General features: G+C 39.0%; 3 protein-coding genes, 1 non-coding gene and 1 pseudogene across 4 annotated transcripts; 1 reads left to right on the top strand and 4 right to left on the bottom strand.

The window, feature by feature from the left end:
- Positions 1-33: 33 nt before the first annotated feature.
- Positions 34-1,945, bottom strand: LOC122653940 (annotated as a pseudogene).
- Positions 1,946-2,060: 115 nt separating this feature from the next.
- Positions 2,061-3,005, bottom strand: LOC122653938 (glucuronoxylan 4-O-methyltransferase 1-like). Its single transcript, XM_043847903.1, has one exon. It carries the CDS (start codon positions 3,003-3,005, stop codon positions 2,067-2,069), a length of 939 nt encoding a protein of 312 aa, XP_043703838.1. The 3' UTR covers positions 2,061-2,066.
- A 2,738-nt stretch (positions 3,006-5,743) lies between these two features.
- LOC122653679 (probable methyltransferase At1g27930) lies at positions 5,744-6,763 on the bottom strand. Its single transcript, XM_043847608.1, has one exon. The coding sequence runs from the start codon at positions 6,760-6,762 to the stop codon at positions 5,758-5,760; it is 1,005 nt and encodes a 334-aa protein (XP_043703543.1). The 5' UTR covers position 6,763; the 3' UTR covers positions 5,744-5,757.
- A 1,747-nt stretch (positions 6,764-8,510) lies between these two features.
- Positions 8,511-8,584, bottom strand: TRNAV-AAC. The gene has a single exon. It is a non-coding gene; the product is annotated as a tRNA-Val (tRNA).
- Positions 8,585-11,539: 2,955 nt separating this feature from the next.
- On the top strand, positions 11,540-13,029 carry LOC122656143 (non-specific lipid transfer protein GPI-anchored 1-like). The gene is made up of 3 exons (XM_043850597.1): positions 11,540-11,882; positions 12,560-12,640; positions 12,760-13,029. Exons 1-3 carry the CDS (start codon positions 11,546-11,548, stop codon positions 12,816-12,818), a joined length of 477 nt encoding a protein of 158 aa, XP_043706532.1. The 5' UTR covers positions 11,540-11,545; the 3' UTR covers positions 12,819-13,029.
- Positions 13,030-17,499: the final 4,470 nt, after the last annotated feature.

Genomic DNA, 17,499 nt, shown 5'->3' with positions numbered 1-17,499 from the left:
AATGACCGAGTGAGAGAAAGAAGGTTACTGGATTTAAACTGTTGAATCGGAGCACAAACTAGTAGAATTCAAGTTGCCTTTGATCCTAAAATGCCACAGCTTCCCTTTTGATGAGACCAGATTTTCATCACAGAGGAACTCCCAGGAAAAACACTTCCCAATCATCCGATCTACATCATGGACCAGAATATCCGTCACATTCCCTACCCTTACCATCATGCTAGCGGTGTAGAATGCAGCCATCCTCCCAGGTGCTTCTGGGCTGTCTCCTCTTGGCCCATCGATCATGACCACATCCCACTCGTGCTCATATACTTCCTTTGGTAGCTTTGTCAATGCCAGTTTGCAGGTTGACGCTTTGAGTGTCCTAGGTTGAGGTGTGCAAGCAGGGTCTGCCCTTGCTTGTTTGAGAAGTTTGTATGCTTCTCTAGCAGCAGTACGATGATCAACTTTGTAGATGTGAGTGCCTTCGGAATTTGTTGAGAACGTCCTGAGCTTTTCTGGATTGTCTTCAAGAAAGACAGTAGTTCCGCCATCATTAAGTGAGGAGAGGAGGAAGAATTGGTGCTGGAACCCAAATATTAGGAGGTTGCAGGGTGGCTCTAAAGGAGACAATTTTAGATAGGAGTTGGAGTTCTTTAGCTGCAAGGATGGCAGCAGCAACGGAATCATGGTGTGTGGGGGTGAGTTGTGTAACGGGGAAAGGGAGATCTGTGCATATTGGAGATGGAGAAGAGCAGTTGTTAAGAGAAACTAGAGGTAAAGTAAGATTTGGAGGAGAGGAAGATGAAGTATTGGTTGTGATCTTAAGGAGCCTAAGTAATGTGATGCATGAGAGGATGTAGAAGAGGATGAGAATTTACTTTATTGTGCTGACCCTCATGCTTTTGAGTCCTTTATCGTCCTCCATTTTGTTCTTCTTGCTATTATGGGATAATAGGAGCAGTTGTCACCTAGGTATGTTATTAAAGTTCTATAATCTATTTTCAGTTGTCTATACTACTCACAATAACAAAGACACGATTGATCAAAGAAAAAAGTAAAAATATTTTCAAAATTCAATGGGTGAGTGACGTGAATCCCACTTGTCTTAAAAAAAAAAAAAAAAAAACTCATTTTAAAGGACTAAGTTTCCCTCCATATTCCCTCCACCCATCAATCCAGATCTTTTGCAGCACGCTGCCCATAGTGGCCTGAGTGGCATAGACACAAGGTGCAGCGCAATGATCGCCTTACCCCCGCTCATAGAGGATGGTTCACCCACCATCCTAGGGTTCACAAACCCCTCCTAAGGTTATGATATGTTCCAAAATACCCTCCTAATACCCTTTTCCACGGTGAATGGGATTCCATTCCCCGTGGATGGAGGGAAACTCGATTATGGTAAGTAGTTTTTTGTTTGGGATTCCCATGTGTCTATCTTTCCTCCTCAAAACAAAGGGGCAGAGGTGTCTTTTCAATGGAGAAGAGAGAGAAAGACTCATAGGGGCGTTGACATAGGCCACTCCAGGACGGAAAACTATCTCCTTACAATTATATAGATGGGTTTGTAAGTTAAATTTGATGATTGATAGAGATATGATCGTCTGCGTCAACATCTCCTACCATGTATGACACTGTCTTCCCAGTAACATTAGCAATTTAGCTAATGATTGTAAATTGCTGTAGTTTCAAACAACGATCATGTGGACATAGTCTCAAACACCACACAATTGGCAAGATTTAGAATCAAAGCTTCAAAAATAGGAATCAGATTGGGTGAATTGCTTGAGTTGAATAGTAATCAGTCGACCCCAATTATGATTCCACCCCAATTCTCAAAAAATTGAGTTCGACCAGATCAGAGACCGATTCTGGCCAATTCATAATCAATTCCAATCGGAATCAATGGAGATTGATCTTCTTGCTCGGCTCCAAGTTTCAAAACCTTGTCCAGAATTTCCATTAGTGTTCCACATTACCTGACTATTGTTGCCAAAAGCTGGAGAATTTTTTTTTTATTGCCTAAGATAACTCTGTAAGAGTATTCACATCATTTTAACTGGGTTTGTGAAAAAAAGAATATATTACTGGATTTGAACTACTGAATTGGAGCAAAAACTAGTAGAATTCAAGTTGCCCTTGATCCTAAAATGCCAAAACTTCCCTTTTGATGAGACCAGATTCTCATCACATAGGAACTCCCAGGAAAACCACTTCTCAATCATCCGATCTACATCATGAACCAGAATATCCGTCATATTCCCTGCCCTTGCCATCATGCTAATGGTGTAGATTGCAGCCATCCTCCCAGGTGCTTCTGGGCTGTCTCCTCTTGGTCCATCGATGACGACCACGTCCCACTTGCGCTCATATACCTCCCATGGTAGCTTTGTCAATGCCAGTTTGCAGGTTGAGGCTTGAAGTGGCCTCTGTTGAGGTGTGCAAGCAGGGTCTGTCCTTGCTTGTTTGAGAAGTTTGTATGCTTCTCCTGCAACAGTGGAATACTCAACTTTGTAGATACGAATGCTTTTGGAATTTGTTGAGAAAGCCCTGATCTTTACTGGGTTTTCTTCAAGAAAGACTGTAGTTCCACCACCATTAAGAGAGGAGAGGATGAGGAATTGGGGTTGAAATCCAAATACTAGTAGGTTGCAGGGGGCTCTAAAGGAGACAATTTTAGATAGAAGTTGGAATTCTTTCGCGGCAAGGATGGTAGCAGCAGTGGAATCATGGTGTGCTGGGGTCTCTGTGCATGTTGGAGATGGAGAAGAACAAGTTTTAGGAGGAATTAGAGGTAGAGTAAGATTTGGATGAGAGGAAGATGAAGTACTGGTTGTGATCTTAAGGAGCCTAAGTAATGTGATGGTAGAGAGAATAAAGAAGAGGATGAGAATCGGTTTTGTTACACTGACCCTCATGCTTTTGAGTCCCTTTTCCTCCTCTATTTTGTTCTTCTTGTTGAGGTAATCTTTGTGATAGCTAAGGTACACATCAACTGGTCGTTGCATAGGAAGGGAAGGCATGACTTGAGGGAGAACAAAGTGATGGGAGGATTGTGAACCAAGAGATAGCTTTGAAGATGGTGTTTCTTCTCTTTCAGGCTTTCATTACATTGTTGCTTTCTTTCATGGTGGTGTAGGACATGGCATTGACCACTGATTGCCATCTGTATCTGCCTTTTTGAGGTTTTCTAGAGTAAAGGTGAAGGATTGAAGTAGTTTGCTTTTGTTTCAAGTGAGACCCTTTTTCTGTTGAGGACTATCATCTTTACCCACCAGAAAAGGGTGTCATAGTTTGGCACTTTGTGTGCGGTTAGTAGTTCCTGGTGGTTCTCTGGGTAGTATTGAGTGAATTGCAAGACTGAAACAAGTAGTAGCTGCCAAGGCGTTTTCGAATTTCCATTAAAAATTCTTCCTTCGTTTTGGAGTTCTTCGTACGGAGTGATCTTGGAATAGGCCATCAGATAGGGAAGGGGGAATGTGGATTCAAAGCCGGGTTCTAGAAGCAGATTCGTCAGATGAAGTGGGAAATTTAAGAAAAGTTCAGTTGATCTGATGTACCTAATTGAGTAGAGATCCGCCTCTGGAGTCTGGAGACGAAAAAGGAAATGTTTCTGGGGAGTTTGGCTTTTGGTCTTGGCTCCTCCATCTCCCAATCCCCAGGTATGGAAATCAAGTTCTTCTCCATAGCTCCATTTTGGATCTTTCATGGTTATGGAGCTTAATAGCCATGGGATCTCTCTGCAAACTAATTTTCAGAACTAGGGTTCCGAAAACTTCAAACTTTTTTCGATTAGACCAAGTCTCCACATTTTGGCAAATGTACTTAGAATTTAGAACAGATTGCAAATATGCAATCAGACAAGGAGTTTAAAACTTGGCAAGACTAAAACTGTTGACGAATTGTCCATATGTACGATCATAATTAGTTTTTTATTTTTATTTTTATGAAAAAGATCATAATTAGTTATACGGGCCTTTCTCACATAAAAAGGGAATCTTTTTGTTATTATAGAAACAAAAGTGATTATTCAAGAATCAAAGTCAATTTGCTTTATAAAATGAAGAGATTAATGAACTTCTATGAAATTTTTTCACAGGATTCAGTCAATTGTCTCGATTATGGGATATTCTAGGGTGCAGTACTTCACCGTTTCGCCTAGCAATACGATGCTTGTATTGCTCTCCCACAATCCTGTTTTTATGATTTAGGCTGCTCTCCTATTTCGCTCACCGCTATTACGGGAATCGCTTTTAGTTTTTTCGATTTTACTAATTGCAAGTCATTTAATTAACATTATAGTTTTGATTTCTATCTACTACATTTTGAATCAAACCGTTTAACTTGAAACTGAACCATTTAACACCCATATGCGTGGGGATTTTATTTACTTGGAGGGAGGGAGGCAGGGAGGGAGATGGGGGGGGGGGGGTAAGATGCTATCCCCCCAATGTTATCCCAAATATGTCTTCCGATTAGATACCCCAATCAATCATCATAGACAACGTCATCCTTCCTTTGCTCCATAAAGACAGTCCTCTTTCTTATTTTTGGCTGCTCTAATTTCTTTATCCACCTATTACTCTAAAAAATAAAAAAAAAAATCTTTATCCACCTCATACACTAAGTAATAAATTTTTCTAACCTCATAAATCAAGTAATAAATTTTTCCAAAATTATTACCTAGCACTTTTACATTAATTATTATTTTCATTTATCATCCACTTTAAAGAGAATTTAAATAAGTAATAAGATCGAATTTTCCTTTAGCCATGGTAAATGAGAATCCATTCACCGTGGGTTTCTCAAAAGATGTGAGAAAGTATCGAAGGACATTTAAGAACATATCAAAACCCCTATGAAATATGAATCTAAGGATGGTGGCTGAACCTTCACCTATGTTAAGGAAAACAATAGTAATATTAAAAAATGAAAAAATAATAATTTTTAATGTTTTAAACACTCCTCATTAAACTCTTATGTCTTTTTCTAATATATTTGGAAGGGATGGGGGACTTTGGCGTTATCAAGATGTAAGATCATTTAAATATTCCCACCTTGAAAGAGAAACCATTTAAAATTCGAAAGGCTTCCAATTTGTTTAGTTTTTTTTTCCTATTCTTATTGTTGAAAGCACATCCAACGCCCCCCTCCCCCAACCCATCCAGAATACAAAAACTTCATTTTCTTATTTCGCAATTGACTCTAGTAGTCTAGTCCACCTAAAATGCGTTACTCACTTACCACATAAACATTCCAATGCAAATTTAAATGTCCTTCAAGAAATTAAACAAATTTCAATTACTCATGTCAAAAATTTCAGTTTATATTAAAATTGATTCCAATTTAGAGTGGATTTTAAAATCCCGAGTTTTCCGAAGGAAGATCACGTTCTCATACAAAATCCATTCTTCTCTTCGTACACCCTAGGTACACGGATCCATCCAGTCTTTATCACAAATCCAAGGAACCTAGTCCAATATATAATCTTATCAAATATATAACAATAAAAAAATAGAAAAAAGGAATCTTAAAGGGCAAAAAAAAATTGATAAAACAATAATAAATTAAAGGAAAGGAAGTATGGGATATCTTATATTATTAATCCTTCCAATCACTATCAACAAGGAAATGATAAACCCTCCACTACTGGCACTAGACACTAGGCCAACAGTAGCTTATATATATATATATATATATATATGAAAATTGAAAATCAGAAAAAAAAAAAAAAAAAAACCTCTTAACTTTGGAATCCTCCGGCCATCATCAAATTTAGCAAAAATGGTCGGTAATGATGGAATTATTTTTATTTGCAGGAGGAATCTCAAAATGCCAAAGCCTTCCAACATGGTTTACCCTATACTTGAAGCATAGAAATTCCTGTGCAAACATCTTCTCCACTTTCCGATCTACATCATGGAGGAATACGTGGGTCACCCCTGACCCTACCCTAGCTCTTGCCATCACTGCCGCCGAGAATATCGCTCCCATTCGACCTGGTGCTTCAGCATAGTAACCCCTGGGTGCGTCTATCATTATCAAATCCCATTCTGTCTCGTAAACCTCGTCTGGGAGACCTGTCAGGGCTAGTTTACACCTGTAGTTCTCCCTGAGATACGCTTTTCCCGGCCGGCAATAAGGTTCGGAACGGGAAGATTTGAGGAGGTGGTCGGCCTGGGAGAGTTGGGTTCGGTAACGGACGGTTTGGGCATGGAGGGTTGGGAAGTCCTTGAGCACTGACTGGACCCACTTGGGATCTTCCTCAAGGAATAGTGTGGTGCCACGTGGATTAAAGGCAGACCACATGAGCGAGTCATAGCCTAACCCAAAGACCAGGAAGTTGCAGGGGGAGAGTGAACGTAGCACGTCGAAGGTTACCCTGATCTCTTGTACCGATTGTTGTGGGGTCACCTTTGACGTGGCGTAGTGGAGCACCGCAAGTAGTTGTGTTGGGGTTGTCAGGTAATGGGTATCGACGCTGTTGAAGGCGGCGCCACCGTTGAAGGAACAGAGGATGGAGTCTTGAAAAGAGATTGTACCGATGAGGGCAGAGATGAGGAGGGCTGTTCCTATCAAGACCACCAAAGCCAAGGCTAAGGCCAGGAAGAACCAGTGCTTGGACTTTTGCTTGTCCGAGGCCAAGTAGTTGAGGAAATGCCAACGATTCTTAGACATTATTGCAGCAGCAGCAGCAGCACCACCACCAAGACCAACTCTCTCTTTCTCAATCTCCTTCTCTCTTTCCCTCTCTTCCCTTTGGTTCGGTTGCAAAGGCATTGGCATCTTTCCAGCTTCCTTACTTGGTATATAAATGGGAAAGGACAATATGTTACATATGTCGTGCTCCACTTGGACCACTCCACTTTGTTCTTTTAAGTCTCCTTGTGGGCCGTTCGCTTTGTAACCTCTGTGCGTCTCTTCCCATGTATTTTATATATGCCTAGATAAGAGAGAGAGAGAGATGTGATCTTTGTGTGAGAGGAGAGGGTGTGAGTTGGGGTGTGTAAATGAACAGCCAAAATTCGTTTATGTATCTGTTTAGCACTATTCGAATCCGTCCGAAAACTAAACGGATGCAGATACGGATAGACTATAGCTATCCGAAAAGCTATATTTAAATGTAAACGAATAAAATATCTGATCCGTATCCATGTCTGAATACATTTAGCACTATCCGAATCCGCCCAAAAGCTAATTGGATGCGGATATAGCACTATCCGAACCGAATCCGATCCGGTTACATCCCTAGGTGTGAGTGAGAGTTATGGACAAAATGTCTCTCTCTCTCTCTCTCTTACTTAAATGGGGCCCGGGATTTTTTAATTTTTTTGGTGGGTGGGGCGTTATGCTTTTATTGTGTTACCAAATTGGATTACTGATCTATAATCAAACTAATGTTAGTCAGATTAATCAGACTATAAACATGATACTCAGGTTATAAAAGAGAAGATCAAACCATAGTCGGGCTACCTTTGCTCCAATTTCGGCTTGTCAAAATGGGCTATGTCAGCCGAGTCCACTTCAACCCAGTCCAACATAGTTCTGGACTTGCCCCGGGCTTCGGCCCTTGCATTGGGCCTAGAGCCCCTGGATAGTCCATCAAGTTAAGCCACTTATGACAGCTCAAATTTCTACCATGTGACGGTTCTATTGGTGCTCAGATTTTCTCAATCAATTAATCACATAATTATCTACCAGTATAGCAAGGGTCAACCCAACCAAATTTTGTCACTTGGAGAAATACTGTTTGGATCGAGTTTTCGTTCACCCACGATAGATAGAGAGAGAGAGAGAGAGAGAATCTCTTAATCAATAGGTTTTGATGGTTAGATTGAGACTCTTGGACATTTGCCAAGGGCACTGCGGAGTTCGGACTTCATATTATAAGGGATAGAAGGAATAATGACACCCTAATAGCTAGATTCTCTTTATCCACAAGGTAAAGAAAAACTTTTGCCATAAAATTTAAAAACTATTTGAAATTTCACGTTTGGTGGTTTCGGTTCAACCATTCAAATAGGAGGGAGAAATTCACGAATTTGGATCATCTACTGCCGAGCTGCCCGACAGGATTGTGCTGCCTAGACATGGGGCTGCACGCAGTTACCGCCTTACCCCTGCCCAAATGTCTTGTCCGAATGGGGGTAAGGCGGTAACTGTGCGCAACCCCTTGTCTAGGCAGCATGGTCTTGCCGGGCAGCTCGGCAGTAGAGGATCTGAATCCAAAATTCAATAGTTTCTTTTGGTGATCTTAGATGTGTTCATACCAACAGAACGGGTGATTCATTATTTCAATGAATCATTTCTTCGGACAAAAGAAGATTATGAAAACACTTAAGAAAATATAATTGATTGAGCAACAATAGTGGAAAATATGCAGAGAGTTTAATCTTTATCAAATGGTTATTTCATACGGGAAAAAATAGGAGGAATGTGGAAAACTCCTAATATTGGCTTAATAGTAATCCTTTTATTCTAAATCAGATGCTAATTAATTAGCATGCATAAAATATTAATTTATAGAATGGCTTCGCCCGGGTTCGAACCGGAGACCTTTAGTGTGTTAGACTGACGTGATAACCAACTACACCACGAAACCAATTGCATATTAATTAGTGGGGTTATAAGTTATCATATCATGGAGAAAGAGAGATGAAGTAATCCAGTTACATAAAACGCCCAATCAGACATTAGCATAAAAATATTTTTTAGATAAAAAATTAGAAAAATGTTCAAAATTCCAGAATCGGATTATAATGTTAAAAAATAAAAATATATAAAAAAAATCCCAGAATCGGTCAAGAATGAAATATTGATCCGCATCGGTCAAAATCGAACAGATTTACCCTTGCTTTTTAACAAAATTCAGTTTTTGTTACATTTTTTACCCCTTTGCCGTACCATTGGATCGATATTGGATTAGTCAAGATTTGGGATTGGCTTTGATCGATACCAATCCAAGATTACCAACCATGCATGGGAAGGCTTATGAAAACAATTCTTCGTTCTAATATGTGGTTTGGATTGTCAATGCTTCGCTTCGGTGGTACCAATACTCGATCCCTAGTTTCCCAGCTACACATCTTAAGATCAATTATTATCTCCTCAGGTGTGGTGTACAGCCTAATGCATCTTTAAAGTGCCTTGGACGATGTACCTTATTATAGTGTATTGGATTTTTATCCCCTCAAGTGTGATGGCTATATATTTTATAGGTACACTCAAATGATAAAAAATCTTCTCAAGATTATGACCATTGAGGCAACCAAAGGTATTGGTGCCGGTTCAGCAATTAGTAATGAAAAAATATCAAAATAAGTGCCAGAGCAATTGTATCAGAACAGGAGAGGGTAAAATGGTCCAAAAACTAAAGATATCGATATTTTGAAAGGCAAAATGGAAACCGATACGGGTGCCGATATCAATAATTGTAAGGGTCTAAGTGGTTATGGATCTTAGTTAGTAAATTCGTGTATCATATGCGTATTATATACATCCCCGTATTTTTAAACGTATAATACTCCCGTCCTCGTATTTTTATAAAAAAAATGTATTTTTTAATCGATCGAGTATTATACTCGTATAATACGCGCATTAGACGTTTTTTTTTTTTTAAATTTTTTTACCCAAAAGATTAGAATTTAGGGAAACGATTTCACTTTCCCTTTCGTCCCTTTCGATTTGCGTTGAACATCCAACCGTAGCAGGCAACAGTAGCCGCCCTCCATCTCCAATCATCCTCGCCATCTCCGTTCAACAAAGCGGCACTTAAGTCTTGTACTCTCCTCTTGTTTCTCTGGTCTTTGAACTTTGATGGTGATAATGAAGCAAATGAATCTGGTGTGATATTGGCGAGAACGGCTCAATCTCTATTCTATTTTATTATTGTTTTTCTGTCTCTTGTAGCTAATGTGTACAGTGGAGATCCATATCTGGAATTCTCTCTCTTGTCTTGTGTTGGTTAATTAGTGGGAACTCATCCCCCTTCACAAGAACACATCTCGTTAAAAATATATGGTTATCTCATTGTAGATAGAAAGAAATGTAATGTTGGAAGAATGAGTTAATGATAAGGTAATCAACTTGCTCATGTCATTTTCAGACAATCTACATTCATTTCTTGTAGATTATTGATATTTTGGTATGTTAAATGATAATCTTAGAGATGTTATATAGCATATTATATTATTGTGTTTATTTTAGTTAATAAAATCATGATATTATTTTGTTTATTAGGTGGTGAATGCATGTTATATAATGAATATATGTCTGTTTTTTTAAAAGTATTATTGCCGTCTATGTCGTATTATATCCGTATTAAATGCGTATCGTATTATTACTATATGCGTTTTATGAAGTCGAATTTTTGAAAAATATTATTATCGTCTAATCCGTTTAATTGTCGTACGTATCTGTTCCCGTTCAATTGCCATTCCCGAACTTACTAACTAAGTTATGGATTGGTTGAACCAGGTATGGTTTACCGAAATGATTTAAGGACCGATATGCCAGTCAGTTCCAGAACATTGACCATACTTACGTTATCGAGTTGGTAAGATTTCTGTCTAGATATTTCTGCAATCTTTCTTGATAGAACGGAGGATCACCATCACCATTATTAGTAGCGCTTTCACAGTTTCACACACTCTCTGTCTCTTGACACGTTACGACCTCTAGCAAATGTTTTAGATTAAATTGAAACTCAATTCAGAAGTTGTTTTGAAAAGGGAAACCATATCTTATCTACTTCTGCTACTAGCTCATTGATATGTGCAATAGTCTCACATCGGTCCCATAAGGGATTGGATGTGGGTATATATGATATTGGGTTCTTAGACTGGTTTATGAGGGTGGGTTCTTTCAATCGTAACATTTGTGTTTTTATTGATCCATTTTTTGTGGTTGGTTACTTGGGTGGGATGATCTGATGCTAGAGTGCGAGTCACTAGGAAAGGGTTACCTGCCGCTGGAAAAGGGTCCTAAAGCAAAGTGGAGCCCCCTAAAAAAAGCAACTTCATCCGAAATGATCCGACGAAAACGTCGACCATTAAAGGATGAAGTAATATTATGTGCAATAGTCCCACATCGATCCCATAAGAAATTGGATGTGGGCATATATGATATTGGATTTTCTCCCTTTATAGACCGATTTATGAGAACGAGTTCTTCCAATCGTAACACTCATCAGCTCCCTCAAAATCAAAATCTATTTTGTGACCACCTTCTTTTCTTGTTTGCTTCGTCATCAATAAATAACTGCACCACCCATCAACCACCACCGACCACCACTGATATGTACTCCTATTTAATGTTCCATCTCATTACAGCCTGGCCTACCATTCAATAGATCCCATTAAATGCATCTTTCTCTTTCATAAATCTCCCGCATCCCCATCTAAAGGAGTTTCTCTCTCTCTCTCTCTCTCTCCGAGCAAGAAAGTAAAAAAAAGGGAAAGAACCCTTTTAATTAGTGAGACGTGAGAACAGAAACAAAAAAGGAAAGTGGGGTTCGGGAAGATAGAAGATCATTGATCATTAATCATTAATCAATCAATCAAAGATGATGATGAAGACACTTCTCCTCACAGTCTTTCTGGTATTTTCTGTGTTTCTAATTGAACCAGCTAGCAGCTCAGCATCAACGGAACAAGAGTGCAGCAAGGAGTTCGCAAAGTTGAGTCCTTGCCTGAGCTATGCCACTGGGAAATCGGCGTATCCTTCGGCCGAGTGTTGCAGCGAAGTGAGCGAAATCAAGAGCAAGAACCCAGTTTGTCTCTGTTACATCATTCAACAAACACATGAGGGTCAGGCCAAACAGATGGGGCTTCAAGAGGTCAAATTGATTCAACTCCCCTCTGTTTGCAAGTTGACTAATGCTAGTATCAGTGACTGCCCAAGTAATGAATGACCTTCTCAGTCAACCTTTCTCTCTTTTTACTGCAATTTTTTTTTTTTGGTTCAATATCTCTCTCATCTTCTTTCTTTTCAAACATTTTTGAGGGTTTCTAAGTTCCAATACAACGCCATAGCTGTTAGAGACTCTAGACCAACCGTATCCTCATAGCATGCAAGTATGAAACTGTGCATGCATCATGCAGTACTTGAAAATATATAATCAGCAGATGGAGATGGATGGTTGTGTTAATCAGGGATATGCATGCATGTCATCCCTTTTAATTGATCCATATGGGCAGTTTTGTTGGGTTCCTTGGGGAAGGAAGGCAGAAGTAATAATTCCACATCGGATGTGAGAAACGCAATGTGGAGGGACCTGGCTCTCTTCCAGCCGTGGTGGGAGTTGGAGGATCCAGCCCAGCCCAGCAAACACAGGGGTTTTGGTAATTTCATAGGGGAACCTCCTGTCAAATGATACAAACACCCCTGTTTTTGCTGGGTTGGATCCTCCAGCTCCCGCTATGGCTGGAGAAGAACCAAAACCGAATACTATAGGTACTAAGCACCCTCTCCTTAATGGCTAATTTTTTGAGGATTAATTTTTCATATTTCTAACATTGCTTTGATATGATTAGCCATTAATCGTTTAAATACAATCTTTCACACTGACTTTGAACAGAGCTCTTAAAGTTGTCACCCAACTCTCCTGATGCTGCAATCTTTACAAACTCTTCATCAGCAGGTTTGAGCTTCACCTTCCCTTTTTCCCCTTATTTTGTTTCTGTTAGCTTAGCTTCATTGAGTTAACCTTCAATTTCACAGAAATTATCCATGTAATGTAATAACCCCTGTGAATGATGATCTTGGTATGTTGCAGCAGATTCAACGGCAGCTGTGTCTCCACCCTCAAGCGACGACTCAAAATCCAATGGATTTAAGCACGGACTCCAAGTTGCAGGTCCCACTGCCATCACCATTGCTGTGGCTGTCTTCATTTCAATGTTCCCAACTGGGTTCGATCTTCTTGTCCCTGGTGTGAGGAGTAGCATTAAGGCTTGAAGTTGCAGTAATGAATCATCAATTTTATGTTAATTAAACTTTTCTCTTCAGAATGCCAGAAAATTTAGTGGTAGCAGGTAAGGCAAGTGATCAAGTTAAGGAATATGTTTTTCAGACATTTCGATGAAACTCTGTGAGTTTGAACTTTGTGAGGTCTCTTATGATTTTTATTGCACTTCCAGAAAATTTAAAAATGCCACTAGATTCTTTAATAATATGAAATGAGGTACCTGCGGCAACTGTATGAAACTTTAAAAGGACAAAGCAGTAAGATCTGATAAGTCTCTTCTCCAATGGAGATGTTGACCATATGATAGGATTATTTATCCGGTGTCACTGTTAGAATCTAGTCTCTTATTGATGAAGTCGAAAATATCCTACTCCAATGTAATCGAATGGTATCTATCATGGTTTGAGGCATTGGTATTGTGTTATTTGTATCGGGCCGGGTGATATGTATCAGTTTTGTAAGTGATCGATCCTGATATCATGCCAATAGTAGGATTGGAAATTGCTTGTGTTTTGTTTTTTTTCAAGTAAGTGAATATAAGGGATGTATTGTTTCATAGAAGGCGTGGGAACTGATTTTTGCCGTATGTCATGTTATTGTTGAAGGGAGGTTTCAGCCAGAAAGTACATATCATTTGTCCACAAAGCAGAATGCATTGTGACATTTAGAAAAATGATATATCTTTGTGATATTTATCTTTAGGGCAAGAGATTTCTTTTTAGTCATGTAGTCCCTGCATCAATACAAGGGCTAACGAGAGCACATGTAGGGGCATCAATATGGATGAGTTTTTTTTATATTACAGGGGGTAAAGTGTAATTTTGTGCATCAATAATTTAATTTAATTATTTATTTCTTTGCCCATCTTGTGTTGTGATACGATGTCACAAAAATGATTGTCATCATACCACAATTTTATCATCCCCACAAAAATTTTGGATTTTAAATTGTGCAAGTCTGAACTAAGGTTGATATAAACTAAATATAAACAAATGTTCTTTAGGTAATCTAGATAATACTATTACAAGTGCTATAAAATTGGAATGATTTTTTATCTCTCTTAGACTGCTTATCTATTTTTCGGGTGTCAAATCCAACTTCTGTAAATGTTGAGTTTGACGCTTTCTTTAGTGGCTTACGCTTGGCTAGAGAAAAAGGAATTTCTCATTTATAATTCAAATAAAGTTGTTCAGCGTAAAAAATCAACATATTGAGTGGTATTTCCAACTAAGATGGCATGCTATTAGTTTTCTTCTCTCTTCTATTAACTGGAAAATTAGAAGTGAATATAGTTGCATATTAACTTGCCAAAAAGAGTGTTTTTTCTCAAGTGTCTTATGCTTGGTCCTCTCATCCTCGTTTTTCCCATGAGGAAGTTATTTGGGATGTCTAAGAGATGCTCAGAATTTGTTTTTTATTTGGCTGATATTTTTTCTTAGCTGTCCAAACTCTTCTGCTGATGGCTATGCTAAAGGTGGATACTCTAGTCAATTTGTGATTTTCTTGCAATCTACTGGTTGCAATTCCAAAGGTGGAGCAGTGAGATTCAATTCAAAATTTTTTTTTGTTGATGGACCATGGAAATTTGGGGGCATAAGAGGGAACCAAAAAAAAAAAAGCAAAAAAAAAGGAGGTTAGGCATGAGAGGAAGAAAAAAAAATGTAATTTCAACCCTTCCACTCTTCCAGTCTTCATATATATATGACCACAATATCACTTATTTGATTGGCGGATCAAAAAAACTTATCTCTTGCCAAACTCAAATAAATGTCCCAACTTTTCTCAACTAACCCCTTTCCACATTTCTTTTTTGGTGAGAAGCAAACTTATTTATTGATGAATGAACAACTCAAGGTCACACAATTATAAAGACTCGACAACTAAAGAGTGGAAAGCGGCCAGGTTGTCTTACACACACAATACACGACCTTCCAGGCCAAACCCCTTTCCGCATGATGACATAGGAAGAGTGATCTTGAATCATCAGAGCATACAAGATATAAGCTCGTTATTTATTTATTTTTAACAAATTTCATGGCCTCCATTAGAACTCCCTAATTATGTTTAAAAAAATATAATAAATCATAAGAAGTAAAATGTTTATATTTATTTTAATGATTCTGGTCGATTCATGATAGATTATGACCGATTCAAAAATGGAATCGGATCAGATTCATCTGGACTCATTCCTAATCTCAATTCCAAGTTTAATAGCCTTAGGTTTATGAGTTTATCTCCCCTCTCTTATTGATGATGATCGATCTTTTATGTACACAAATTAAGCACATGAAGCCATGTGCATGTTTAGTAGCAGTACTGAGATTAGTAAAGAAGACAAGCATTTAATTGTAAATTATAGAATACACATGCATGTGGTTCTTGATTCCCACAGCCATGATGGGCTACACTGAACGGGCTCCAAGCTTCCTGTGCATAGCAGGTAAGGTATGATCACTGTCATCTGCCAACCTTCCCTTATATATGCATACATCGTACATCAACCGGCAGATTAGCATTTGGGTTTTATTGGTATTGTTATCGGTCGTCGTTGATGTTGATATTGATACTGATACTGATATCGCTTGATCACTTCAGATTAGACCATTTTATCCCTCAAAATATTGATACAAGTATCAAAGACTGTAAAGACAATTCAAATTATTCAATTAAACTATGACCGAGTTTTCCTAGATATCAGAAGGATATTTTGGGAAACATACTAAAACCGAATGGGGATTTTTGAACCCTAGAATGGTTTCTCCCCTTATTCAGATCAGAATCGAAGGTAATCAATATCGATTCCTCTTGATTCGGATTGATCTCTCCTTATGGCTTTTCTAGGGTTCCGTCTGATCCTAAGGGGCAAAGTCATCATCTCGCGGAGCCCTTCCCATCCCTTTATTTTCCCTTGCAATTAAATGTAACCGATGTAAATTATTGAGTACCTCACATCTCACAACCATCTACGTAAAGGAACCATTAATTGTTCAAATTCAAGCTCTCAAATACTTTTATCTAAAGGGTTTAGGGTTCAACTTGAAATGGGCTCACGTACAGTTAAGTGATTACATGTGTCTTCATCTATGGCCACTAAAATTGCATAGAAAAACATTTATGGAAGAAAAAAGGGCACTTATCATCACATAACTGTATATGAAGTATACACGTACAGATAGGTGATCGAGGTTTCAGTCTCACTTGGAGGGTGGGGGATTGAAAAGAAAAAAGAGGAAGCTAGCTAACACAGATTAGGGGTATTCAATTCTCCTTTTATATATGCAAATATAGGGGGTCTTTCCATAAAACTCCAGTCTTAGCCTTCATTTTTGACCGGGGAATAGAGATATATGCTTTACTCTTAACATACAGTCAATGCTCAACTCGTCCCTTTTGCTTCCAAAAATGCCCCTCTGTGTGTTCAAAATGACAATCCAATTCATGAGTCTAATCCTAAACTAACACCCTTGCAACAGCCTCAACCTGCTTCCTGACTCTTTAGCCAGGAAGATCCTATGTTTGGCAAGTAAGATAGTTTGACCAAATTCTTATCCTTGGCTTCTTGATCTGTGTAATTAAGATGCCCTGAGCCCTTCTTGTCCCTTTTTGCAATAAATTTTCTTCTTACCCAAAAAAAACAAAAAAAACAAAAAAAAAAACCTGCTTCTTGTTTGGGACTTGGAGAAGGCCAGAGGTAGATGCAGTCTTGCTTGCTTAGCATAGCCGCAGTACCGTTCCAAAGGTACAAAATCATTGCTCCCCAAAGTGCCAAAGGCCATAAACTGAACCAACTTTTGGTGCTGGGCCTAATTACTGCTGGAGGACTAAGCCCAAATGAAATCCAAGGCCATATTCTATTTGGGCTATCGATTGGCCAGCCCTTACGTGGTTTTGGACTATATCTTTATTATCTTTTCGGCCTTGCAGGTTTCATTTCTACTAAGCCTATGTTTGGATGCCTAAACAAGAAAAAAAAAAATCATGATGATGCAATGATTGATTATGTGTCGATCTCTCTCCTTAAATTCAATATTTTTTTTTTTTGGGATTTCTTCTTTTCTTTTCATGGTGTCCAAACATAGCATAATAGTAGTGCTGCAACAGGGTAGGATTGGACCAGGTTTTTTGAAACCCCAACCCAACCTTGAGTCCTCTTAGCTAGGCGCCGGCCCACCCTTGACTCAGGGCCTGAAAAATCGAACCCTGACCCATCCCAGAGTTCGGATGGTTTGACCCTAATTGGCCCTTAACATGGGGAGAGGGAAGGGAAATGTAGGGGTTGGGCCAGGCCAGGAAGAAGAAAAAGATGAAAGAAAAGAAGATTAAAAAAAGACAAGATAGGAGGAAGAAGAAGAAGACAAGGTCGACGAGTTAGGCTGGGTCGGGATCCGGCCTTGACTCAAGACCAGAAATTCCCAATCCTAATCCACCTTCAGTGCCAGAGTATCTCAGCCCAAGCCGCCCTGTTCGAGCTCAAGGTGGGCCCGGGCTGACAGGGCCAGACTTGCACCCCACCTAATAGTCTAATGCCACACCCAACTATTTCAAAATAT

The sequence above is a fragment of the Telopea speciosissima genome, chromosome 3 (assembly GCF_018873765.1).
Source record: "Telopea speciosissima isolate NSW1024214 ecotype Mountain lineage chromosome 3, Tspe_v1, whole genome shotgun sequence".
NCBI lineage: Eukaryota > Viridiplantae > Streptophyta > Magnoliopsida > Proteales > Proteaceae > Telopea > Telopea speciosissima.
Note: the sequence above shows the minus strand (reverse complement) of the source record. Positions and strands in the feature narration are given on the sequence as shown.

Excerpts from the sequence above, each read along its gene's own strand:
- LOC122653938 (XM_043847903.1), bottom strand. The coding sequence starts at position 3,005 with ATGCCTTCCCTTCCTATGCAACGACCAGTTGATGTGTACCTTAGCTAT.
- LOC122653679 (XM_043847608.1), bottom strand. The coding sequence starts at position 6,762 with ATGCCTTTGCAACCGAACCAAAGGGAAGAGAGGGAAAGAGAGAAGGAG.
- LOC122656143 (XM_043850597.1), top strand. The coding sequence starts at position 11,546 with ATGATGATGAAGACACTTCTCCTCACAGTCTTTCTGGTATTTTCTGTG. Across the intron at positions 11,883-12,559 it reads TAGTATCAGTGACTGCCCAA|AGCTCTTAAAGTTGTCACCC; the intron begins GTAATGAATGAC and ends GACTTTGAACAG. Across the intron at positions 12,641-12,759 it reads AGGTTTGAGCTTCACCTTCC|GATTCAACGGCAGCTGTGTC; the intron begins CTTTTTCCCCTT and ends TATGTTGCAGCA.